This window comes from Tetrahymena thermophila, assembly GCF_000189635.1.
Source record: "Tetrahymena thermophila SB210 genomic scaffold scf_8254823, whole genome shotgun sequence".
Taxonomy (NCBI): domain Eukaryota; phylum Ciliophora; class Oligohymenophorea; order Hymenostomatida; family Tetrahymenidae; genus Tetrahymena; species Tetrahymena thermophila.
The window spans coordinates 353,250-381,246 of record NW_002476578.1 but is presented as its reverse complement, the minus strand read 5'-3'; the positions used below and the strand labels follow the sequence as shown (position 1 = coordinate 381,246).

General features: G+C 23.8%; 7 protein-coding genes across 7 annotated transcripts; 4 read left to right on the top strand and 3 right to left on the bottom strand. All coding sequences in view use genetic code 6, as the record gives it.

Annotated features, from left to right (window-relative positions):
• Positions 1–394: 394 nt before the first annotated feature.
• Positions 395–3,664, top strand: TTHERM_00543590 (protein kinase; the record flags this gene model as incomplete). Its single annotated transcript, XM_971521.1, has 3 exons — positions 395–915; positions 1,320–1,465; positions 2,166–3,664. The coding sequence occupies 3 exons, from the start codon at positions 395–397 to the stop codon at positions 3,662–3,664; spliced, it is 2,166 nt and encodes a 721-aa protein (XP_976614.1).
• Positions 3,665–6,177: 2,513 nt separating this feature from the next.
• TTHERM_00543600 (hypothetical protein) lies at positions 6,178–10,059 on the top strand (the record flags this gene model as incomplete). Its single annotated transcript, XM_971522.3, has 2 exons — positions 6,178–7,594; positions 8,834–10,059. The coding sequence occupies exons 1-2, from the start codon at positions 6,301–6,303 to the stop codon at positions 10,057–10,059; spliced, it is 2,520 nt and encodes an 839-aa protein (XP_976615.3). The 5' UTR covers positions 6,178–6,300.
• A 1,495-nt stretch (positions 10,060–11,554) lies between these two features.
• On the top strand, positions 11,555–12,232 carry TTHERM_00543610 (hypothetical protein; the record flags this gene model as incomplete). The annotated part of the gene is made up of 1 exon (XM_971523.4): positions 11,555–12,232. One exon carries the CDS (start codon positions 11,555–11,557, stop codon positions 12,230–12,232), a length of 678 nt encoding a protein of 225 aa, XP_976616.4.
• A 1,643-nt stretch (positions 12,233–13,875) lies between these two features.
• TTHERM_00543620 (Serine/Threonine kinase domain protein) lies at positions 13,876–16,594 on the bottom strand (the record flags this gene model as incomplete). Its single annotated transcript, XM_971524.3, has 4 exons — positions 13,876–14,237; positions 14,298–14,769; positions 14,974–15,631; positions 15,936–16,594. The coding sequence occupies 4 exons, from the start codon at positions 16,592–16,594 to the stop codon at positions 13,876–13,878; spliced, it is 2,151 nt and encodes a 716-aa protein (XP_976617.1).
• Positions 16,595–17,961: 1,367 nt separating this feature from the next.
• Positions 17,962–18,648, bottom strand: TTHERM_000543619 (hypothetical protein; the record flags this gene model as incomplete). The annotated part of the gene is made up of 1 exon (XM_012795283.1): positions 17,962–18,648. One exon carries the CDS (start codon positions 18,646–18,648, stop codon positions 17,962–17,964), a length of 687 nt encoding a protein of 228 aa, XP_012650737.1.
• A 638-nt stretch (positions 18,649–19,286) lies between these two features.
• On the bottom strand, positions 19,287–21,031 carry TTHERM_00543640 (hypothetical protein). The gene has a single exon (XM_971526.2). The coding sequence runs from the start codon at positions 20,993–20,995 to the stop codon at positions 19,331–19,333; it is 1,665 nt and encodes a 554-aa protein (XP_976619.1). The 5' UTR covers positions 20,996–21,031; the 3' UTR covers positions 19,287–19,330.
• A 1,417-nt stretch (positions 21,032–22,448) lies between these two features.
• On the top strand, positions 22,449–27,322 carry TTHERM_00543650 (hypothetical protein). The gene is made up of 2 exons (XM_971527.2): positions 22,449–22,992; positions 23,100–27,322. The coding sequence occupies exons 1-2, from the start codon at positions 22,516–22,518 to the stop codon at positions 26,982–26,984; spliced, it is 4,362 nt and encodes a 1,453-aa protein (XP_976620.2). The 5' UTR covers positions 22,449–22,515; the 3' UTR covers positions 26,985–27,322.
• Positions 27,323–27,997: the final 675 nt, after the last annotated feature.

Genomic DNA, 27,997 nt, shown 5'->3' with positions numbered 1-27,997 from the left:
GGATGTCTAGAATATGTAAAAAGAGAGAGAGAAAGCTATGAAATAAGACAAAAACCAAATAAGCAATAATAATTAAATCACTTATGATTAGAAATGAAAGTAAGTGAGGTAGTTTGCGATGATGATGGTAATAATTTTAAAATAAATGAACAAAGAATATGCAAATTAATAGATTTATAATAAAAAGAAGAAAGATGCAGCAATAACAATTAATTAATTAGTTGATTAATTGAATCTCTCTTAAGAAAAATAAATAGTAATAAATTTATTTCAATAAAAATTAAATAAAAATTAATTAACTAAATAGAAAGAATCAGCTTGAAAAAGCCGAACTAATAAAAAAAGAGGTTATAAAGTAAAAAAACATTTCAACAAAAATATAGGATCAAATAAAATGGGAGAGACAAATTCAAAACCACAACCTAATGTAGATTTCTTAAGAGTATTCTAAAGAGAATACAAGGAAATCGGGGAAGAAATCGATACTCGTCTTGGTAATGTCAAGGTATATTAGGGTCCTCAAAGTAATTTGGTAGCTGTCAAGAATAACTTCTTAATGAGCAAAGAGCTTATGGAAGAATTTGTAGAAAACAATCTGCCAAAAGCACTAAATACTTAAAATCGTTACTTAATGAAGGTACTTTCCTACAAGACTCACTCTGAAGATAGCATGTGTGGTTCTGTCAACGGTATCACTACCTACCATGAATATTACCAAAACACAGTTCAAGATGAGCTCGTCAGACGTTAACAAGTCAGTCTCTACTACATAGAACAAGAGTTATGGGCTATTCTCTACTCTATTGTAAGTGCTGCTTATTATCTTGAAAAGAACAATCTCATTCCTCTTACTGACGTCCGTCCTTCTACTGTTTATTTCACTTTAAAGGGAGAAGTTAAGCTTATGCCTTTTGGGTAATTGATACATTTTATACTAATTCCTTAACAGTTTTTTATTTCTATCTCTAAAAATCAAACGTATTAGACATATGAGCATTTCATTATTCTATGATTAGCTATATCCTATGTCTATGAAATAAAGATTATTCTGTTTTTTCAATTTGAGTTGATAAGATTTCTTTGAAATACTTAAAAGGAATCTAATCTTGAGCTCATCAAATAAAAATGCCTCCCAAAATAATTTAAGGAGCAATCAAATGGTAGTTTATAGAGATAGGGCTTTCAAGAACATTATTTCAGTTTATAAAATAGCTCTTTATCTATCCATCATTTTTACACATTTTTAGAGATTGAAATAAAATTATAAAATAAAAATAAATTAACTCAGCAAATGTCTAAGCATTTTATTTATAAAATAGTATTTTCCCTGAAGATATCAGTGGTTATGCTAAATGCTTTAGCCAAAGCGAATAGAGCTACCTTTCTCCTGAATAGATTGAAGAAATGAGAAAAAGAAAGCAAGTTCCTGATGTCAACCAAGTCAAGAGTGATGTCTACTCTATTGGTAATTTATTTAATAGGCATTAACTTAATCTACTTTTCACTTCAAAATGATAACATTTTAATTCATAGCAAATAATGAATACAATAGCTTAAAAAAATAAAGAAAGAAAGAAAGAAAGAAATAAATTAATGAAGAAAGTTAGTAGCGGTTTATCAAAATAACTAATTTCAAAATTTAGGGTATTAAAGATACAATAAATTTTAGATGAAATAAATTTTTAATTTGCTTTTTGACTGAATCATAAATCATAAATTTATAAATTAATGAATGAATGAATGCGTGAGTGAGTGAGTGATTGGATGAATAAATGAACGCAAAAGAAAATTGTTTATTAACAGTCTAAAAGGGAAATTTACAACAAAGAAATTAATAAATTCAAAGAAAAGAAATTTAAAAAAAAGATAACTATCATTCATTCATTCATTCATTCATTCACTCATTTTAATATTTTTTATTCACCCTTAAGATTCTTTAATTAAAAAAAATTATCTAAGTGTTATAATTCAGTAAAAAATTAAATGCAAAGCAAAAAGATATATTTTCAATAATCTATTCGAACATAGATACAATTACATACATACGTGCAAATACTTTTTTTTAATTTCTATTTTCAGCAAGATATTAAGATAGAAATAAATTCGCAATATAAAATGAAAAAGCAACATAATTAATTTAATAATTTGTTATAATTATTATGTAGGTATGACCATGCTTGCTTGCGCTACTTTACAAACTAGCCCAAGCTGGTACAATTACGATGAATGCTCAATCAACTACAACTACGTTAACTACCTCCTTGACTTCTCTAAAAACTAATACTCAGACTTCTTCTGCAAGGTTGTTAAAATTATGCTCAGTGAAAACGCTGAAGATAGACCTACTCCTTCAATTATCTACAAAATTTTGCAACCCTATGAGAAGGACATCTTAGCATTGAAACCCTTCAATCCTGAAAAGGAAATCATCAAGAAATCTCTTGAATAAGAAAGCTCCTAACTCAAGGTTTCAGAATAATAAGGAGAGAAACTTTTTGCAGACGACAACATTTTACAAAATGGCCAATAAAGCAGTGTTCAATAATCTAACTCTCCTATTTTCGTTAAGGTTCCTTATCTTGGCGAAGATGGTAAAATCTACTACTAATAAGCTCCCTAACAATAATTTGAATATTTGATCTAATAATCTGATGGTTAACCCATTCCTCAATTAGAAAATCAATTCTTCTACCATGATCAATTCAACAACTAAACTAATCCTGTATATGTTAACGAGCCTACAAACCAAAGTGGAGTTTACGTATCTTACTCCTAACCACCTGTTCAATAAGTTGAATACATTCAACCCAATACTGCTATCAGTGGAGTTTAATACGTCTAATCTGCTGCTCAACCTTAGGTTATCTTGAATGGAGCTAGACAACACTACTCTTAAGTTTTAACTCAACCTGTATACTAGTAAGTTTCTTATGAAAATCAATCTGCTTCAATTCCCACAGCTTCATAACTCATCATGAATCCTGCTCCTTAATCTGGTGTTTAATACGTATAAACTACCACTAGTCCTTACCACCCTGGCTAATCTCAAATTATTGCTCAATATTCTTACAATATTGAAGAAAAGCCCTTTACTTCTATTCCTTTACAACAAAACTAAGTAGCCTACCCTCAAACTGGAGCTGAAATTACTAATAGCCATGTCTAAATAAATCCTATGGTTAACACTATTTAATACACTCCTATTAATAATTTAACTTCTAACTCTACTATTCAATAATAGTAGCCTGCTGAAGAAACTGTTAAGAAAGCTATGCGCCAAACTCAAAGCGACTAACAAATGGTTAACTAAGATATTTATGCTAACTAGATCTAATACAATAATGCTCCCACTTATGGTACTACATTTGCAGCTCATGAACCTGAAAGTCCTATTGGTATGGTTAGTGCAAACTAATATCCTTCTGAAATCAATAACACCGCTGCATTCTAAATTGGCTCCACAACTTATGGTGGTATTAGATCAGATGCCGTCTAATCTAGTAATGCTAACTACCTTCCCAGTACCGTAGTTAACCAATAATACACATCCACTACTACTGGAAACAATGATATGATGAATGAAATAAACCGTCGTATCAATTAAGTCCTATAAAGCAGTTAAAATGTCATAAGTAACTCTTAAGTCGGAAAATATTAATAATGATTTTATAATGATAATATGTGATTTGTTTTGTTAATAAAATTTTTTGTTTTATGCGTTCATTTTTCAATTTTATTTTTCATATTTTTCCAAATGAAATAAAAATTTTAATTCATCAAATCTAAAAATTATTTATTGCTAAATTTCTTCATAAAATTTATATAAATTTAATAAAGAATAAAATTATTATGTTAAATAATTATTTATAAAAGTTATCATCAGATAATTTAAAATTTTAATGAAATTCAAACAAATTTATTTGTATTTAACTTTTGAAATATTTAAAAATAAAAAAAATATTTAGAAACTTAAAAAATCCTCTAAAATTAAAGCATTTATATTTTTATGTTCAAATAAAATGATCATAATATTTTAACAAAAAAATTTAAACAATTATTTACAATTTATATTTATTAAATCTAAACTAAAAATTTAAAAATACTCGAAAAACCCATGAGAAGAATATAACTATTAAGCAGTTTAAATTTTTTAAATGAATATTAAAGAAGCATATATAAATATAGATAATATCTTATAAATATCTTTTTTTATTTATTGTGATAATATTAAATAAATATACTTGTAAATAAAACTCTATAAATTGGTATTCATAAATTGTAGGCTTATAAAATTTGAGGAAGATATTTTTATTTGAATTTAGTGACGCATATTTGATAGATGTTTAAATTAAAGTTTTCTATTTAATGTTCACTTGAGATTTTCTCAATTATGGTGTATTTTTTTATCAATACTTGATAATTTTCCTTCGTTTATAAATAATATGTTGAAATTCTCCATATATTTTCAAGAGAAAATATTTTTATCAGGTTGTTATAAATTAGAAAACACTTTTGATACAAAAATTTTAATAAAATATTTATAATTTCTCTACTTTATTTTATTTTAAAAAAATAAAAATACTTCATTTATAAAGAAGTAAACAAAAAAAAAAAACAAACTTGTGATTTTTTTTAATAGTTGTATAAAATAATTGAGATACTTATAAAACACTCAAAATTTTACAGAGTTTATGAGAACTTGACCTTAATGCATAGACTCTTTAGAATATATTATTTAAAATAAAAAAATATTTTAATTATTATGTTTATTGCATTTAAAATATGTATAAAAATAACTTCTCTATTACAAGCTGAATAAGAGTGATAAAAAAAATTAAAATTTTCTAAATATATTTAAAATCTTTAAATTTTGATTCTATTGCCAAACCAATCAAACCAATTTAAATCTATATTAATAGTTAAAGAAAAATTTCTTTTATAAAAAAGGCTAAAAAGATTAGCAGTTTTGAGATTCAATAAAAGCATATTCTTATTTTAAGATTTTATAATATTTAGTTTTAGATAATTTTTATAATTTAAAATTTAAATTATTTTTTATTTTTGTTATATGAGAGTAATTAATTTTTCATTTAAAATTTCTTAAATTTCAACAATGTTTATAATAATAGGTGATTACTTTATTATAAAACGAAGGAAGTACTCTATTTAGAATTTAATTATTTTTACTGCATTATTAATAAATTTTATTTATTCATCAAAATATTTAGAAGATTTATCCATCATTTTATTATTAATTTTTTATAGAATCACATAAAATTTTATATAATAAATAAACAACTAAGAACTTGTTTTTATTTATAATTCTTTTCTCCCTTTTTACTAACATTTTTTCAAAAATTTATAATCAATCAATTTTCTTAGATTCGAAACTTAAATCTGGTAATTTATTTTTGTATCTTAAATTTCTTCAACATTTAGCATTACATTTTTTATTTTGTGTTTGAAATAACAGAAATTTTTTAACTAGCTAAGCTTTTTTATTTTTTTATCAGATAAATTTTATTTGAAATAAATATCTCTTTTTTTAAAATAGTATCCTACTTAATATGAAATTTAATACAATTTAACATATTTTTACAAAAAGTTTTTGAGATAATTAGATAAATGAATAGAATATATTTAATAAAATGAGTGGATAGAATATACTAAAATTTTCAACTTGTATATTTCGGGCTAACAACTATTTGGTTGGTTTTTGTTTCAAAAATTAAAAATAATCAAATTATTCTATTTTATTGTCGTAATTACACAAGCAAGCTCAAAGAAAGAATTTATCACAATTTAAATTACTTCTTCTATCAAATTAAAAAATCCACTATAGTTTTAATCAAAAAGGAGTTAAGATTATTACTATTATTTAAATTCTTAAAGGATGGCTTGAAGAAAATTAGTAAATTATCAGAAATAAATTTATAAATTACTGCATGGGAACAAACAGATAACTTAATTTTTTATAGGGTTTCCCAAGGAATTATATATATAATGGTAATAAAAGTCGTCATAAATTAAATAATAATATGCAGAGTGAGATATGATTTTTAGAATGAGAAAAGGATTAATTGAAATAAACAAATGAGGAAAAATTGGAAATATTAATGAGTAGTGTAAAAAAGTAAAGAGAAGGCCCAAAAAGTATTGGAAAAAAAAAAGCAGAAAAAGAAATCAAATTTCTATTTATAAATAATTAATTTAGTGCAAAAACAAAAAAAGTATTAAATAACTCTTCCAAGAAACAAATCAAAAAAGAGAAAGAGTTTGCTTAAAATCTAAGGCAAGGTAATGAATTTCGTTTTTAACGACGAAAACTTTTAATAAAACTTGACCAACTAATATCTCCAATAAATCCTTCAACTAAAAAGTATTTATGGTACCATTCTATCCTAAAATGAATAATAAATTTAAAATCCCTTTTAGATGCTTCTCTTGCAACAGCTTCTTTAGCTTCAACAAAGCCAATTAAGTGGAGCATATCATGATTTTTACAACCAAAACTCATCAATAGCATCGTCTCCAATACCTTATCTCAACACTGAAAACCCTCCTGAGTATCCTTAATTCTACTAATTTCCACGAATCTATAATGCGCAGATCGATTAGCTCAACCAATTTCAAGATCCTAAGTGCAAATATAATTTAGGGAGCAAAAAAGATAAGGACAAAGGAGTGGACTTGAATACCCTCAATACTACTACTTTAACAGCTATGAGAGTAGATTCTGAATAACAATAAACATTTAACCAATCACTTTAACAAGTGTAAATCGGTGGGCAAGATATGCCAAAAATTCCCAAACCCATGGGATTTTAGCGTGTCTCAAAAAAAATCCCCACTTAGAATGAATTAGCAGGAGTCGGATCTTAAATATCTTAATCGACTGCGATAACAAAACTCTAAGAAATTAATTTTTCTCTTGCTAAAACAGAAGAATAAATAATTAGAGATAAATCAGAAACTAATGTAGATTCTGCATCTATTTCTGGAACTAAATCTCCAGTCTTCCCATTATTGTCTTATTCAAAGGTATGTGACTAAGAAGCTAATTCTCAATAAGAAACTGCATGTGAGTTTCTTGGCACTATTACAATGAATAAATAAAGCTCCAATAAAAAAGATATTTCCGAGGAAATTTCTAACTCAAATTGTTTAGCAGCTTCAACTATTAGCTCAACAGCTATTCCAAATAGTCAATATTAATCTATCATTAAGGACTGGGATTTTTAAAAGCTAAAAAATATTACTGACCCGCTAATTTTAAAAGATATCGCTGATTGCATATTCAAAAATTAAATTAAAAACGCCCCATAATCTTAAAGTTATTAAATTTTACAAGGATAACATTCTCAATTTACTTCTTCAACATTTAATTAATTTTACGATTAGCTTTCTGAAGGCAAGAAATGTACTAGCTTCATCTTAGAATAGACTTAAAACTCAACAAGTTCATCAACACCATCTTTCATCTAACTACCTCAATCCTCATCAACATCTTCTTCATTATCATCACCCTCACCTCCTTGCTGCTTTGCTGCTACTGGGAATTAAAATTGCAATTAAGAGACCAAAAATGCAATAAGTAAATAAAAACATCTCTATTTATTCTAACATCAATCCTTCCATCAAATTAACTCACTAACTAACTAACTTACTTACTCACTCACTCCACAAATAAACAAAACTTTAATCTTTTAAAATTATACTCATTTACTTACTTACTTACTTACTTATGTAATTTGAATTTATTCTTCACAATCTTACATTTAACCTTTCACTCTTTCTACTTTATCTCTCACTCATCAAATAATCTTTAGAAATCATAAACCATTCTTAATTCAATTATTTTTTGGTGATAAACTGCTACAGATTATGCTAAATTATAGTAGTAGTAATTGTAAGAAATTCTATCAGCTGAAAAAAGTCTTGTCTTAGATTTTCTATGAGCTGCTTCGTGTTGTTGCTGAAGGTTAAATACTTGCTTAGTTGCTTAGTGGAAATTTGAAGAAGATGGATGTTGTTGTTGTTGATGAATGGGTCTTTGTTTAATTTATTATGGCTAATGAGGAGAGAAATTAATTGCTTTTTACAAGAGTGATGTTATTGCCCTGAGATTTATTTTTAAATAGGATAAATTTAAAATTCGAGATTTAAATAAAATCTTTCGCTTTTTGGAATACTACAATTTTCTAAAATCTCAATATTTTTAATTAAATTTATAACACTGGTTAAAAAGTGTAAGCATCCATAGAGTAAATAGCGCCCACTATTAAATAAATAAATTTTTAGAAATAAAATTTTAATAAAACTAAAAAAAATAATCTTCAAAAGGAGAAATAAATGCCAAATAAAATTTAAGTTTCTTGAATTTTCTTAAAGGGGAAAAAAATCCAACACAAATAATCAATCATATTAATTTATTTAAAAAACATGATTTTCTATTTAAATAAATAACCTTAATTTGTTCTCAATTTCATACAAAAGATTCACACATTTTTAAGGGATAAAATTTTACATTTAAAATAAAGGAAAATTCCTAAATAGAATCCTCTTTCAAAAGATTTAAATTTAATTTAAATATTACAATTTGGATGCAACCATATGATGTAGTATAAAATTTGTTAAGGTATAAAATGGATTAAATTAAATTCTTTTTAAGTTAGAAGGGACAGGGTGGCGGAGGGGTGCTATAATTAATTAGCAATTTTGTATTTTATTGGGAAGGGAAGGGTAGGTAGTTAGCTGAAAAAGGAAGGAAGGAATGATTAATTTACCTATTTGAGAGAAAATAATTTTAAATTCATTATTATCATTTAAATAGCAGGTGAAGGGCCTTCCGAATTACAAGAAAAGAAAAACAAAGAGACTAATCATATATTAAAGAATATATATGAATATTTAGATACTTTGAATTTGAATATTAATTTCAAATAAAATGAAAATTATGATTTGATAATCAGCAAAAAGTTTCTTGAAAAGCAAGAGTAAACCAATCTTTCTTCAAATGTATCTTCTCATCAATCACCTGAATTGAGAGATGCTTTTGATCAAGAACTTCTTGCAGCTTCTTCATTAAATCAAATAAATACCTCACTTTTGGAATAGGAAGATGCCATTATTGAAGAAGGTATCATGAATATGAACAACCAAGGATCTTCTAGTGAAGGAACAGACGAAGAGAATTAACATGAAAACGAAAACTACGAGCCTGTTAAAGTAAAGAAACGGAGTGGAAAACTTGATATTGCTCCTCTGGAACAATTGTAATCAGAAAAACAGAGCAGCAGCCCCGTTTTGAAACCCTAAAATGATACTAAATATGAAAATTGTATCTAAGCCAAATGTAGCATGGCTAATAAAAATGCTGTCCTTGACTAGTCTAGTGGTAGCTAGAATAGAAGTAGTGTTTAAGACACATTTATGAATGCTAGGAGAAACAAGAAGAGAGAACAAAAGATTTAACAGACTATTGAGCAGAATTCATAGTTAAGCACTAAATTCCACAACTTAACTCGTCTTCTGATGTATAAAATCATTCAGATCTTCAAAGATGAGGCCAACTTAAGATAGACTTACAATATTAGTCCGGAATTATCTTCAAGTCTTAAATCAGTTGCTGGAAAAATAAAGTAGCACTCTCGCGATACTTGCAAATCCTCCGTTAAAACCAACTTCTACACTCACAGCCACTATAACGCTCTCTTTTTAACCCTTAATGAAGAAAATGTTAAGCAATTAGCTGCAAGCTAAAAAGATGTTGATGCTCATAAGTTCATCTTTGGACTTGACCTCACAAATGTCAGCGCAATACATCTCACTTTTGCTAACATTGTTAAAAGTGTTGCTTATGAAATTGTTAAGAAAAACTTAGAAGCAAGTATAATGAAAGAGCAAATAAGCAACTAACAACAAATTGCTAATGCAGGTAATGGACAAGATAAGGAATCCATGTAAAATCACATTAGCAACTTGCGCTCTCAGTATTTTTAAAGAGCCTTTTAAGGTATTACTAAGATGAGTAATGGATAAATTGTAAGTAGATTTTGAATCAATATATCTATCTAGCCTTACATAAAAAATAATTATAATAATACTAATGAAAAGATAACATCATATATTTAATAATTTGTTTAAGAAACATTTACAGTTATAGTTGTAAAAATAAATAGTAATCTAATTTATATTTATTATTTTTGGTAGTTGATCATATATTTATTCATTTATTATTGATGTGTAACTTTATCTTGAGAATTTCTTATGAGATTGATCATTTTTAATTAAATTAATTCATGTAAGTATTTTTGATTATAAAGATTCTTGTTATCTATCATAAATTTTTAAATTATTTATATTGATTTTCTTTGAAAAAAAGTAATGTAATGTATCTAAATTAATAATTGCCTTGTCTGTTTGCACTTTAATTAGCTCATTCATTAATTATTTAATATTACTTATTATTTTTTTTCTGCTATTGGAAACATTAATTTATTTAATTTGGGTTAATTATTCTCTCGAATGTAATTAAGTGATTATATTTCACATGAATATTGAATTACATCTATATTTAGCATTCTACTAGATTAGTGCTACTTCTTTTAGAAAAATATTTATTTGTTTCTTTCAAATAAAAATAAATAAAGTTAATCCTTTTTCATTAGAAAAAATGTTATTTATTAAAATTTATAATTCTCAGGTACCTTTCCTTTTACATTTTTGTATATTTTTGATTTTTTTTATTTCTTGGTAAAAAAAGTAATTGCGTTGATGAATGAATAATAAAGGGTATTTCAAATAATTATCTGATTTGATTTGTGATAATTTATAGAATATAAATTATCAAATAGATAATTCTGTGAATTTTTGACTAATTCATAAATTGACACATTTATAAAGTTTTGTATGTAAAAATAATTTAGAATGTTTTAATAGCCAAAAAAAGAAGCTTGCACTTGAACAAAAATTAAAATGAAACTGAATAAACAGATGCTGAATAACAAATTTTCCAAATAAAGTATAATTATTTAACACCTGGTTGATTTGAAAAATAACAAATATTTGCTTGAATTTAACTTTGCTTAAAGAATATACTTAAGTATTTTTTTTACTTTATAAATATCAATTTCCATTCAAATTTATAAAATTATCAAATAAAAAAAGCAGTGCATAAAATTAGTCTATTCGAAAAAAAATATTAATATTGCTTGATAATTTTTTTTTTTTTTCTTGTTAGATAATTCAATTTATGGTTAATAAAATAAATGAAGAAAGAACTTACTTTGTATTATTTGATTTATTTATTTCATCAAAGATTTATTAATTCATTGAATGAATTATAACTTTTTCTTGAAAGAAATGCTTTGTCTCATAAACATTATTAATAAAAAAAAAACCTTTCAATTAAACGATTGTATTAATTTAAAAAAAAGGTTTACTCCAACAAAAAATAAAGAAACTTATCCATATTTAAAGCAAATCGCTGCTATTTTCATCTAAAAATTAAAATAAAACATTTAATATCTCGATTTAGGTATACTAGCATACTATGAGAAAGATTAAAGTTTCGCCCACTAATAACAGTAACACTAATAGCATTAAAAATGCAGAGGATGCGTTACGCCAAAAATATAGCTAATACAATAATAATTAGATACTTTAAAATAAAATGCTTAAAGCAACAAGCTCAAGTGGCAATTCGGTCCAGTCTGAAATGGAAAGCTTTTAAAAGTAAGCATCTCTATCACCCAAAAAGCCCGTTAATGGCAATAATTTATTATAAGTGCCTACTACAGATGAACACAATCTCACGCCAATAAGTTAGCACGCAACATAAGAACAGAAAAAATTCTTTTAAAAAAAAGGTAAAAATGATACAAAAGGTAAAAGAGGTAGTTTCCGTATAAGCCAGTAGATTCAGAATGACGACGATGTGTAACTTAATGTAAAATTCCAGGAAGAGCCCAGAAAATTATAGAGCATACTCTTGAAAGAAGGAGCAGCATACAATGTAGAAGCAAATGAGACAAATCAAAGAGTAGATAAGTTTGGTAACCCAATAGATCACCAGAAGAAGAAGCAGAAGATTTCATTCAATGAGGATCTCACAGTATATGAAGTTGAAAATTGGAAAAAATATAATAATAATATGTATGATGAAAACGATGATAAATGTCACTGTAACCTCATTTAAATGCTCTTCTTTTTCCACTTGCTTAGTATGTGATTTCCATACTTTTAAGCAATTTCTCTTTTATTAAAGCTTTATTTATTTATTTTCTTTCTTTCAATTGCCATTTTCTTTATTCTTTTTACTTCATTCTTTACCATTCATTTAATATTTCCTTTCCATTTTTTGTTCTTTCATTTACATTTCCTTTATTAATTCTTATTCATTTTTATTTAATTTGATTTATTTAAATAAATTCTTTTTTTTTTTTGGTTCATTAACTTTTTTCGATTTCTATTCAAAAATGTTTTAAATCGTTAATATTTACTCTTCTTTTTCTTAAATTTTGATTATTTATTTTCTTACTTTTTATCATATTTATTTTAAGCATTTTCTTAAAAAGCTATCATTCAAGTAAACTATGACCTTAATTAGAAAGAATATGAAAAATATGTAGATTTAATAAGAGCTGAGACCTTAAAAACATACCAAAATTAAGACTATTTAGATTATTTTATATTTAAGTTAACACTTTTTTATATCTGTTTTATATTTATTTATAATCAGTAAATTTATACAAAAATTAATCTCAAATTTTCTTTAATTTTTATCGTAAGTCAATTAAAAATTCTACTTCCAGTAATATATTTCAAAATTTATAATTTGTTTTTTAAAATCAGTTTTAATTTCTTCAAAAATATTTATTTAAAAAATAAGTTTGTCATTCTAAAAAGTAATTAAATAACTTATTAATAAACTCAATCTGCTTTAATAATTTTTAATTTTTGTAAATTTTTTCAAATTATAGAAACTTAAACTGCATTTAAAAATTATGATTTCCTTAATATCGATTTCTTTTTTTTATTTTCTTGAGATTTAGTTTTCTTTAATTGATTATTAATATAATTTTAGAAGGAATAAAAAATAATTGTTTATCTTTTTATATTAGCATTTCTTCTAAAAAAAAACCATAATAACAAAACAATTATAAAATTAGATTAGTATCAACCCTCATTAGTTAAATCCCAAAAATATTAAAAAACATAATTTTAAAAAAATAAATTCGATTATAAATATGTTTAAAATAAATAAATAAGTACATTATTAAAAACAATTCAAAAACTTCAAAAATAAAACTTTTTTTATTTTATGGGAATTAAAAAGTTAAATACAAAAATCAATTATTAGCCTAAATATAAGTTAAATTTTTACAAGAAGAAAATTTTATAATATGTTATAGGTATATTTTTCATCAAATGGGGTTCTTATTAATGAAAGTTAAAAGTATTTATTTTTTTACCTAGTTTTGGCATACTTTTTCTTAATATATTTTAAATCATATAATTTTACTTATTTAAATAATAAATAATGGTAGCTTACATTTAATGAAAAAGCATTTAAGCTCTAGTTATTTATTTACTAACTTTATTTACTTAATTAGAATTGAAATTATATTTTATACATTTTTTAAAAATATTCGATCTAGTTTTAATAGGTTTTTTTTACATTGGAGATGATGATTTACAATTTAAGTTTTTTTTTTGGATTATTTTTATTTAAAAAGGTGCATTTTTTTTAGAGTAGCCTTATGTTATTTTATTTTTGTTGAACATCTTTATATAGAGTGATGAAAGTAGTATTCTTTATGTTCAATAAAATATTCTGCTATATTAATTTTTATTTGCTAAATCACAAGATTTTCAGTTGTTGGTTTCTAAACTTTCACTGCAAAAATAGCTAGAATTGTTGCTATTTTCACTATTTAAATTTAATATTTAAGAAAGTTTTTTTTGTATCTCGTTGAATTGCTATTCGCTTTAAGGTATTTCTGCTATACCAATTTTTATCTCAAAAGGAGATTATTGAAATTTAACATATTTTTTATCAGCTTTAATGGTATCTTGAATAAGATTAAACATATTGTTCAAATCTCCAAATAACTTTTTTACATCTACACCTTATCTTCTTATAATTGATTGTAATTAAAGTTGAGGTAATTAAAGCTTTTCATATATTTCAAGTAATTCATGCATATCTTTGACTATTTGCAAATCGCACTGATCTAATTTATTGAAAAAAATTAATTAATAAACTATTTTTTGATAATTTATTTATTGTTTACTATTTGCTGTGGCTTAATGTAGAGAATATGTTTTAATAAGATTTTGAATAAAGAGGTACTCAGGTGAGTTAGAAGAAGATATATTTATTTATTAGCTTGCTAAAAGCTTTTATATGATTTCAACAAACATAGCTTATTTCTTTTTTAAGATGTGGATAAAATTAGTTTGATCACTTTCCCCTTTCTCTAAGAAAAGACCTGTAAAGTTAGAATAAGTTCCAAGATTGTGTGTTTCTGATTCTATTTTAACAGAGATATTACCTTTTACAAAATCAGAAATTCTAGAAGCTATAATTACAGCACTTAAAATGACAGAGTTTCTGTAAAAAGAATTATTTTTAAAACATAAAGAGTTTTGAACTTTTTAAAAGAAGTCCATGTATTTTTTGCAGTTAGCTATAAAGATAATTATTCTTTTTTCGTAATATTTTCTTAAAGAGAGAGCGAATTTCATTACACCTGCAATAAGTACCTTTTTTTACAACATTACAATTTAATATATTTATTTCATAAAAATTTCAAATAAATTGTCTAATCAATATTTATTTTAGATAATTCTAGAAACGCTATGAAAGAAAGTTATTTAAAATTTTTTTCAATGTATGAAAAAAATAAAAAAATAATCTTTACTATCTAAAAACTTAATGATAAAATGAAGAGTTAAATTATAAGTTACTTTTTCTTATTTAAATTCATCTTTTTATATGTTTATTTAATTTAAATGAATTTTTTCATGTGTTTATAATAGAGCTTCATCAACATAAGGTGTTGGAGTTTCATTTGCTGGATTAACTTCCTAAATAGCTTAAATGTCTATGTCTTCTAAATCTTTTTCTTATGTTTCTTCTACCTATGTTTCTAAATACTCTTAATCAGTATCTTTTTATTCTTCCTCAGGATACTCTTCATTTTCAATAATCTACATTTAGGTTAGTTGCATTATTTATTTCACTTAAATCTCCTTAGCCTATTTTTTTTTTTACTTCAAAGATTAAGTTAAATCTATATCTTAACTTTCAACTTCATTTCCTATCATTCCAGGTTTGAATTCTCCTGTAATCCACCTGTTGCTAAATAATTCTTTGAAATTTAATCTCTTTTGAGGGTCGACTGTTAACATTCTTCTCAACAAATTTTTTAGTTCTTCACTTATAGGAATTTAATCAGGAAAATCAAACTTTTCCTTCTAAATTTCTCTTATGAGTCCATTAATTCCACCTCCCTTAGCAGGCATAAAAGGTGGTTTCCCAAAAACCATTTAATAAATAATGACTCCAAGACTCCAAATATCACATTTTTCGTTATATTGCTTTCCATTCAAAATTTCTGGAGCCCTTTTCAATTTATTATTTAATACAGAGTGTTTCAATAAAGCCAAATAAATAAGAAAAGGGTGATTTGAAATTTATCAAAGTTGTTTATATCAATATTTCAGTTAAAAAATTGATTTTGCTTAAATACCAACAATCATTTTTTTATAAATGTTGAAGTATTTAAAAAAACGAAAAAACAGCAGTAATAAAGAAAAAAAGAAAGAAATAGAATGGAGTTTATCAAAAAATAATCAAAAAAAATTCCAAAATCCAAATGTCTTTAAGACAAAATGATTCTAAATAAAGTTAATTTTATTTTAATTACATTGTAATTGGAGTTCCTAGAGTAGACTTTAAAAGATCATCATCTTAATTATGCTTTGCAAATCCAAAGTCTGCAATCTTGATTGTAAATTCCTCATCAACTAAAATATTAGCGAGTTTTAAATCTCTATGTACAATTTTATGTTTAGTCAGCTCTTTAAAAGCTTCTCTCACTTAAAATATAACTTGTTAGCAAAGAGTTTCACTTATTTTGCCTTCATAGTGCTTCTTAATGTAATTTTCTAAATCTCCATTCGAGCAAAACTCAAAAATCAAATAGTAATTTTGAGAAGTTTTTTTAAAATCTATAATCCTTACTATGTTAGGATGATTCAATCTAGTTAAAATTTTTATCTCTGAAACCACTCGCTAATAAATTGTCTCATTTAATTTGCTATTAGGGATCATTTTGATAGCTACTTTTTAGTAAGTTTAATTATGTTTTCCTTGATGAACTGTTGAATAAGCCCCAGATCCAATTTATTTAATAAAAATATAATCTCCAACTTTTTTTAATTTAGTAGGCTTATTTGTAGGTTACTATGAATGCATTTTATTTTTTGTGTTAGCTTCATTTACGGCATTACCGTTTGCAATAGATGGCTGCTTTTTATTCTAATTGATCAAATTTCTTGGGTTTTCTGCTATTATCGTATTCATTCAACTTATTTAATATTTTATAAATGCTTATGGTATGTCTCCTTCCTTTATAAAATTATTGGTTTTGTAATATTTTATACCGCTTTATATGTAATGCTAAATTCTTTTTACTTAGTAATTAAAAATTTTGATGATTATCAAAACTTCTTAGATGATTATAAATTACTAATATAAAGTTTTCAAAAAATACGCTGGATTCATCAAAAAATAACAAAATTTTACTCATCATAAATAGATTTTTTACTTTGAAATAGAGTATTTTATGCATTAATAGATTTTTTAAAAATATTAATTTTTTCATTAAATAATTTAATAGAAATTTTAACTATAAGTTTGATTATTATATACTATTAAAGAAAAAATTGTAGCAAACGTGATTGATTTTTAAACCAAAAAAAGTATGCAATTTTATCACAAAATAAGTAAATAAATAATTAATTGTAAAATCATTTCATTTTAGTAAATTTGAATATTTGTGTAAAATTTTATAAATTTTTTTATTAAAATTTATTAATTATATTATTTTGCATTTAATGTAAACTTTAATAGTTAAAATTTTTGATAAAAACATAATTATAAATAAAATATTAAGCTTTCAGAAAAATATTTTAGACATTTTTATAGAAAACTTTATTTGCTTAATTAAATCTTATATAATATAAAATTCTATTCATTTTCAAGATTGAAATAATAAGAATAATTATTTATTGAAATCATTTATTTTTGTGATAAAATTAAAGTGATCTTAAAAATACTGGAAATTATGTATCAAGTTTACATTTTATATTTTTTAAATTATTGTAATATTAATTCATTCATTAAAAAAGTTAAAATAATGACTTCATTTTTAAAAATGAAATATTAATTAATTAAGTATATTTTATATTCCAAATCATTTAATACTAAATAAGGTAAATACAATTTCAACAAAATGTAAAAGCTATGCTTAAAAGTTATAACAGTATGCAATATTAATTGTGAGCTCTTTCATATTAATAAAAAAATTTTATTTTATTTACTAAGCATTAAACAATTTTTCATTTTAATAAAAATATTTTGGTTTTTTTATTTTCTAAAAATTAAAAAATGTGTCACAAAATTAGATTATTAATATAACAACATTAATTTTAATTTAAATAAAATATTTTGATTATTTAGAAATTGAATATCAATTAATGAATATGCCTATTAACATGAAGTTTACAATAAGAAACAGTAGAGGAACATTTTAACATCAATGGTAAATGTTAATATGATCTCTATTATATATTCAGTTGAGAGACTCTCTCTCGAGTTTTGTCAATCAACGTCATTAAACTTAATTATAAACTAAATATTTATTAGCATTTTGATTAATTTAAAAACATTCAAATATAAGAAAAATTTCTTTCATAATTTTCACATATTTGATATAGGGTCTATTATTTCATCTAAGCTAGGCATTCTATTTGACTGAATCTTAGAAAAAATTAACTTATCATTGCAAAAAACTTCAAAAGCTCCGCTTTGTGAGATTTAGGATATAACCATGTTTCCCACCATGAAAAGGAATATAATGGTTGTCCATTTATTTTCCTTTAATGAGTAATACCATTGAGGGGGGGCAATTTTAAGCATTTAAAACAAAGTATCTCCAAAGAACATAAATGCAATACCTCCATATTGAATTGCAGTAATTATATTGCAAATTAACTGCTTTTAAGCTGTAATAGGGTATTCAGTACCCTCAACTTAAACATTAGGTATGCTGGATTCTATGGCTTGTTTTAACTGCATAAAATTGCCTTTGTATGATCACCCAATACAATATTATACTAAAACGTACTTTTAACCTCCTCTTTTTTAATAGCTGCCACCTGTACTATTATTACTCTTTCTTTTATTTCTTATTCTCTCTTTATTGTTTTCATAAGTTTGATGGTGAGTTGTGTCTATATCTTCATCCTTATTTTGATAATTCGAATCGATATCTTCTTAATAATCGCTTCTTTTATTACTATTTTCAGAAGAACTATAATACTTATCATCTTAGTTTGTGTTCCTGAATTGGTCATTATCTAAATTTTGAACCTAAGGATTTTGTTTATTGACTTGAGTAAATGCAATATCAAGAGCAGCTAAAACGAGGAAGATTGTAAATACAATCTTCTCGACTTGCTATTTGCTCATAAGTCTGTAATTATTACTATCCTATGCTTGGTTTGCTTGTTTACCTTTTTAAAAAATGTTATTATAAATAAAATTTCTGTTATGTAAACTTTAATAATCTTTAGTTAGTTATTTGTTTGTTTGTTTTGGGATTAATATTTGTTAATCAAAGAATTAAATTAAGACATTTGTTTAAAAATGATTAAATTCTGTCTTCTTTTATAATTAAAATAAGTTGAAATAGCTAAAAATTTTATTCTATTTTCTAGAAATTACATTCATTTTATTTGGATGCTTTATAATTCTCATTATTATCTTCTTTAATTTAAAAAAATAATTATCATAAAATAAATATAAATGTTTAAAAAATTTATAAATATTAATTTTTATTTTTAAATTAAAATCATTTATTTAGATAAATTATTTTAGATTAACAAGAAATAGAATAAACAATTGAAATTTACATCACTTTTTACAATATTTATAGTTGGTAAAATTATCAAATATTAAAAAGAACAATAAAGTTTATTGTATTTTATTTCAAACGCTTAACATTTAAATGAAATAATATTTTATTGACTGATTACTTCAATCTAAATATAAATCAGAGAAGATAAATTAAGGATTATAGTGGAGTAGAGGAGCAATATTTTTATTGAAATAAAATATTTTAGAAATTATAACAAGCTATTCTCTTGCAGTTATGTTTATTATATGAAGATATGGATCTTGAATAGTATAATTATGAGGGTTAACGTCTAAGATTACTCTAGAATTCAAATTATCTTCGAAAAATTGAATAAGTTAGTCTTACTTTGAAGAATATTTAAAGAGTGTTAATCTCATATAAACCATATTTGATTTGCTCTACAGTTTATTCACTATCAAGTTTGTTAGATGCTTTACATCGTATTTGCAATCACTAAACACTAAGTTTAAATAGCTTAGTTTTGGTATCTTTTACAAAAAATTTCCTATTTCTTTAAGTTTAACAAAATCAATGATGTCAAACTTTATTATTAAAGAAACACTGTGTAATTAATTGTTAAATGAGAGACCCTCATCAATCTGGATTAGATCATTATATGAACACTACAAATTGAGTTGCTCTATTTATTCATCATACATGATTTATGAGTTCAATAATCTGCTAAGTCTTGCATGAATATTTTTGAAATTCTTTATATCTAATATTTTAAAGGTATTCAATCTAAAAATTTAAAGTAAATAATCCATTGCAGAATTAGAGGCTATCCTAATATCTAAATGTAAATTTATAGGCTACTTTCTTTTTGCCACTTAATTAAAAGGATTGAAATCTTCTATGTCTAACGAAGTAAAGGGGAATAAAATGCTGATAGTTGTTATGGATTGATTTGAGTATATACACTCTAGAAGCTTTACAATAGCATTATTATCTATGATTCTAAAATGCTTAAACTAAACATAAATTTCTTTTAAGTTTTTTAATTTGCTAGCAATTTACAAACCTATTTGCTCAATTGAATCAGAGATATAATCAGTTGAATAAGTTAAATCTAGTTTAACAATTTCTAGCTATTCCAAATTACTTATTGCGTCTATTATAAGATTATACTCGTGGATCAAAAAGTAGCTTACTATTTCTATTTCTTTAAGAGATTTATTTGCACTTATCCCTTAACTTAAGATTTCAGTGTCATTTGATTTTATTGGATAATTTAATATTTCAAGTGAAAAAGATTTTAGTGTTTCACTTTCTTTCAAAATCTCGCTTATTACAGTGAAGATTTTTGTCACTATTTTATTGTTTTCTAAAGTTAATTTAAATTCAATTAAACCGGGCTTTCTCATAATATCATTCAATAAACTTATTTCTTATGTTTCCATTTGGTAATGAAATTTCAAATGCACCTTTTAAATAAATTTGTTATTATTAATCAACTAAAATACTGTTTGAAAGAGCGTATATGAGTAAGGCTAGTGACTTAATTCTATTAAAACCTTTGAGCTATCTATATGGTTAATATAATTTATAAAATAGTTTTAAGTTTTGATTGACTAAAAGTTAAATATTTCTAGATCCTACAAAGAATTTTCATCTAAATCTGAATCAATTTAATGTGAGCTTGAAGGAAATTAGGTACTATAAGAGGACTGATAGGGAATTTAAAGCTATTCTTTTAAAGTAGTTATAGTCAAGTATCTTTATAAAAAACTTCCCAACTAATTTTGGACAGATTCTATTTCAATTTCTTGATTAATTTATTCCATTTTTTAAACCAAACTGCTAGAATTAGAACAAAGTTAAATAGATATCTTTTACAAAGTAGTTAATATTAATTTAATTAGGTAGAAGATATTATAATAAAATTAAGCTAAGAAAATAAGCTATTCAAAATTTGATTTTATCATAAAATTTTCATAAAATTATTTCAATAAATTTCAAAATTTATTTAATTAAAAATGCATTGAATTATTTTTTTAAAATTTGTTTACTTAAAAAAATTATTCATAAATAAAATAATAAGTTGAAAAAAAAATAATATTTTAATAAATGATTAAGGATTGGAATGACAGTAAATAAATTTAATATTCTTTTTTTTTTGATAATTTTAAGATAAAATTTTTTTTTTAATTTTTAAAATTTTTGTTGTAAAAATAATAGAAAAATTATAAAATGAAATTAATTTTAAAAATTTAAAAAAGACTTTAATTAAAAAGGTGAATAATTTGGCAAATACTAAAAAAAAAATATAAAAGTATAATTTAAAAAAATGTAATTTAGGTGATAAGATTAATAATTATTATAATATATTCAAACAAAATTTTGTAAACATTATATTAGGTACTTACATTTCAAAATAATAACTTATGTAAGAAAAATATTTATAAAGGACAAAAACAAATAAGAAATATATATAGATTATTATAATCACAATAGAAAACATTTGAAATAAATTCAGTTTGTTTGACTGATCTTTGATTAGATCTATCTATTGAAAAAATTAACTTTAATAAATAGAAAATTTAAGGGAATTTATTTTGTACTAAAAAATTAATAAGAATATAGAAACTCTATTATCAAAACAACTATTGTGATAATATGTTAATTCTTTTTTAACAAAAAGTGTGGTAAATAGATATTTTTCTTTAATTAATTCGCATTTCGTTTTGGAGGATAGAAAAAAGAATTTCGATGAGAGAAAAAAATAAATAAATTAGAGTACTGTTTTAAAAATGTGTTTTTTGTGTGGACTAACAAAGTAAAAAGTTTTGGGAAGTATAATCTTAAATTTAATTGTATGTTAAGTTTATATTTATAAAATATGATGATTAAATCATCATTTGATATGTAATAAGTGCTTGGATTTTTTTTAAAAATTCTTCTGATTAAGTATGAATTTTTTTAATTTAAATTTTATATTTGTCTGTGTGCAATTTATTTAAAATAAAAAGATAATTCAATCAATGATTTATTGATTTATTTAGCTTAGCTATTTATTTGATAAAAATAATGATATAATAATTAAAAACATTTGAAATTAATCAAACTAGTATTTATCATATAATAATCTGTTTAAGAATAAATAAATTTTTCTTGATTTTTTTTATGTGTTTCTTTGTAATTTTGCTTATTTCTTGATTTATTAATTTTTTTTGATTGATTGATTGTTTTGGTTTACGACTAACTTTATTATTATTTTGTAGAACAAGAAAAAAGAAAGGAAAACAATTAATTTTACAAGCAAACAAAAAGAATATATCTAAAATTAATTCATCAACCAAATATAATGATACTTTAGTTTTTGATTACATTTTTTTTACTATTTTCGACTGGTAAATTAGAATGTTCTCATAATATTTTAGAAGCTGATGAGTTGCACTTATACTCTTAGGTTTAAAGCTTAGAGTTACCAAATACGCTGATGCGCTGCGACGAATCTATACATATTTGTTTTATTTATTCGTCTATGAATTTAACTTTAAATTTATATGATTTTTTCAGGTTTGAAATTATTCAAAGTGTTCCTATCGAAGAAAAATATGTGAAAGAAATTCATATATAAAAGCATGAAGAACAGCTATTTATTATCTTGGAATCCGAATAAAATGAATTACTAGTTTATACCTTTGATTTCTAGATATAAAATTTTTCAACATATTAAAAACTAAATGATTTTGATCTTTAAGTTCCTCTCACTCATAATACAACTACCGCTTTTTAATAAGTGAATCAAACAAATAAAGTGGAGAGTAATGTTAGAAATGTAAGATTTGATATTAATATTTTTTGTTCAACATTGTTAAATTTATATTTTCCTTAAAAAATTTAAATTAATGAAATATATTTTAAATTTTTTATACTAACAAATAGTTAAGAGATGAAACCAAAATAGATAAAAAAATTGAGCAACCATTTATTTTTCTAAATCTATTAATCAAAAATAAGGGATTAAATGATAAAAAATCATTTTATTTGATCAAGATTAGGCTAAGTTTGAGTAAATCCAATCAAAATATTTTATAAGGATAAAATTAACAATAAAAAAATAATAAAACTATTACTAAATACCATGATATTGATTTAAGTAGATTTGAGATTAGACCTAAAGATAGCTCCCTTCATTTTATTAATTGCTCTTTATTAAATGACTAATCTTATGTAATTTGTGTAGATAATACTTTGAAAGTTGGATTTTTGGATTTGAGGAGTTTAGAGACTCCGGTATTTTAGAAACAAAAAAATTCAGTAAGATATCATCTACCTGAGATTCCAACATTTAATTATCATAAATTATTTCAGGCAAATAAGCTTGAGATTAATTTCTAATTATAGGGTATTGTCCTATCAAAATAAGAAAGCTTGAGTATTGTTTTAATTTATCAGTCTATCTAGAAAAAAGTAATCGTCTTTGATTAATTGGTCTTTGATCTTGATTAGTAAACGTTTACTAGCTTAAGCAGACATGTTGTGCAAAATATGAATTAAGATATTCTGATATCTAAGCTATTTTAAAACTAAACATCTTTGAAAGAAAGTTAAACTTAATTAAAAAATTGTCTATTTGATTTTAATGAAACTTAATTTAAAGAGAAAAAGCAAAACAAAACTAACGCAGTTTTTAAATAAAAAAATATATCTTAACTACTATTCAGTAAGGCAGATTCTAAGCAAATACGTGGATTTTTTATATCAGATGGGCAAAAAATTTAGTTTTTTATTAAGAATTGCCTGTACTAAAATGAATATTTCGTCTATCCAATATTCGATTGTTAGAAAAATATTGAGTGTGATGAATATAGAAATTTTAATAATTAAGAAATTTGTTTTACAGAGAAGAGTAAAAATTCAGGTAAATTGTATACTTAAAAAGATAATTAAAAAAAACAATTGAAACTGATAAAGCGCATAAATATTCGCTACTAGACTTCTTTAAACTTGGAGGAGTTTATCGAGTAAAATAAGTCAGAGATAGTATTTTTTCTATTATTGTTGATATGCGTAGGATGTTTATGTCAAGAAAATATCTAAGAGTGTATAAAAAGCTAAAAAAATAAATATTGTAAAGATCAAAGTGATTTAAGTCAATATAATGGCACCGTAGATTAACCTTAACCTAAAACAAATAATGCGATTTAGTTTGAATAAAAATTTTCAATTGAAAAATAGGATGATTAATCTGAATATTTTGTGGTTTAACCAAGATAAATTGCTAACAACAAAAATATGAGTAGCTTCTCAAGTGATATTGAAAATTACTCATTAGAAGACTTGTATATGGAGAGGAATTTTTCGACTAACAAATTACAAGTGTAAAATAATAATTATCCGATCTTTGAAAATAAATCTGCGCAGCTTAATGAGATAATTAGTAATGCTTAAATTTAAAAAAAGTATGTGTAGCAGTAGACTTAAAGCGATTAAGAAGATTAAGAAGAGGAAAAATAGTAATGCTACAGCTAATTTAAAGATATTCAGGAATTTTAGTATAAGCAGGAGTATTGTATTGATCAATTCCGCTAATTTCAAAAAAATAATTAAATTTTAAAAAGTTTTTAAATTCCTGCTTTTGAAATTGAAAAAGATAACAAAAATTATCAGAAAGATTTCTTCTTTAAATTTAAAAACCCACCCCAAAATTAATACAAAGGCGTTAGTCATAATAACAGCAACTTTTTATTATAATCCAGTAAATAAATTCAGGCGGAAATGCAAGAACCAAACTCACGTCAATAAACTGAAGTATTTGACGATCATTAGTAACAATCGAGTGAGCCCTCATTACAAAAAAAATACAAAGACTTTTAATATACTAATTCATAGACTTTGAAAGGAGCTTTTAATTATGAAGCAGTAAATGACAAAAATAGTAGGCAGCCATAGGAAAATATATTTAATAGTTGCACTGCGGAATCAATTACTATTCCTTTAACTAACGATTAGTAGTTTGTTGAGGAATAAAATAATTTAAATGAGAGTAATATTTAATTAAAGGATAAATTAAGCAACCGTTTTATTAAGAAAAATAATTTTGAAATTAATAAATTTCAAAATCAGAATAATCAGATTTTGGAGCAGTAGCATCAGAACGCTTTGAAACAAATTTATTTTTAATTTAATGACAAGGAATTCATCGTTCCATCAGATAATTTATATAATTCCCCTTGCAATTTTTAATTAAAGCAATCGAGATAAAATACCTATGATCAAGATATCTTGCAACAATAAGATTAATAGTATTGTAAGGCTCCAAATGCAAATTAGCTACAATTATAGGATTTTATAAGTACTTAATCAATAGAACTAAGATTGCTACAAAAATACAAATAACTTTCATCCTAATCATAAATAATGTAAAATAATAATATTTAGCCTTTAAGAGATTAGACACGTGCTATTCCATTTACGACATTCTAAGATAGAGGCGATAGCGATGTAGGAGCTAAAGAGAGAGCAAATTATATTTTATAGGATGGCGTTCAATAATAAGATATTTTTCTTGATAGTTCAACAATGGAAGAAATCGCGTAAGGGCAGAATTAGTTTTGCAGTAAGGGTAATTAAAAGGAACAGAAATATAGACTTTAATTTAAGAATATTTAAGATGAAAAAGCTACAAAATAATAATATTAAAATATGAAATTACAAAATAAGGAATCTAATTAAAGGAAAGGAAGTAACGAGGAATGTTATTTGCAATTTTACTCTCCACATACTAACAAATAATTTAAAAAATGCATGCTTAAAAAATTCAGGCAAGAGCTGGACTGGTTTACATAAAGCTCTTTCTACTGTTTGACTCCTCACACAAATTCTGTCCTATAAAAAAAAACTAATAGTTAAAATTAAAAATTTTTTTGTAAATGCGATCCCCAATAACAAATTTAAAAAATTAATCAAAGGAAATGCGGCTTTTGCTTATATGCACATAATATCAAAATTTATAATTAATTAAATTATGATTAAAAAAAATAAAATCTTCAAAAAAGCTAATTTTTTTTTAATTGCAAAAATAATTGTAATTCACGCACTCTTTCTACCCAGTCAAATAATATACACAAAAGTGCAAGCAGCAGACTTTAAAAAGCAAATTAAACATAATAAAAATTGCTCAAAAATTAAGTTGAATCACCTCAGATTAGCAATAATATACATTCATATTAAAGCTAATAATCTCAATCATCATAGGATAAGCCAAGCGCTTAAGACAGGGAATAAATGTGGCACTTGACATTTTAATAACAATCAGTCAACTTTGAAGAAGAAATATTAAATTAAATGGAGTTAAGCGGCTCTGCAAGTAGCTAATCTAACTCTTCAATCCTTACCTCTGACTTCCAAAGTCAAAGATTTATGGATAACTTCTAAGAGCAAATGGGGGACTGCGTAAATTAAGAAGGCAAATATGACCCCTTTTTCTATACATCCGAAACTAATGATAAATCTTTCTTCTCCTCTACTTCTAACGAATACGGCGACACCGTCAAAAAAATTCGTCACATTAATAATGATTTAAAATAACAAGAAATATTTGATATCAAGGACTTTTAATTTATTAGCGAAAACTTATTTGAGGAATCATAAGAAGTAAAGAAATAGAAGGATATGAACCACATTCTTTTTAATAATAATTTGAATGCCTCTGATATTTTTGATAAAAACGATCAAATAGATACTTTACAAAAAATGACTTAATAAATTAGTAACCATTTTCTCCTAAGCATTAACAACTTGCTCAATGAATCTAAGAATATCTGAAATCAACATTTTTGAATTTATTCATTGTAAATAACAATCAACAAGTGTATGAAAAATAATTTTACTAACAAGTAGTAAATAATCTTTATTTATAGAACTTTCTCTCTCACTCTTCTTCTCACTCTCAATAATAAAAACAAACAAACAAACAAACACCATGTATAAATAATATAAAAAAACATTATTATTATCAAACTAAATAAATAAATAATTCTATTATTCTATTCAAATACTTATTAATTAAATTATCTATATAAATTGTAAATAATTTTACTAAATAAACTCATGTTTTCAAAACAAACAAAACCTTAAACATTAATCAAACTTAGATTTATTTAATTCTTTCTACATCAAAATTTATCATCTATTTTCATATAGATTATTTATTTTCTATTTCTATAAATTACAAATAAAATAAATTTTAAATCTTAAATTTTGAACAAATGGGATAGACAAACATCGATAATACTTCATTTTCTAATCCAAAATCTCAAATTATTTTTAGGAATTTTATAATTTTGAATAAAATTATTTGTCCTATTTATGCTTATAAATTTATAAATTTGCATTAATTTAAATAAAGTCTATGTAATAAAAATGATAGTTAAGCAGAGGAAGAAAATTTTATTATAATCAAATTCTTTAATCTATTAAATATTTAAAAGAGTGAACTCAAAAAAAAATAGTCAAATAAACAAATAACTTTTTCTATCAAATAAATAAATAAATTTATTTTAGGAGAAAAAATAAAATAAGACTATTTTTAGATTAATAAATAAATTAATTGCAGAGTTAACTTCTAAATGAATGCATAGCATTTTAATAAAAAATATTCTTGTCAGTGTAAATCTATTTTATTGCAAGACATTTATTGCTATTTGCATTAAAGAAAGAGTCTATGGCTCATTAAAATAATTGTTTGTTACATATTTTTATTTTTTTTTGTTTAACAATGTTATAATAGACTCGATTTCTAAAAAATGTCTGGCTGAGTTGCAGCAAAGACAATTATA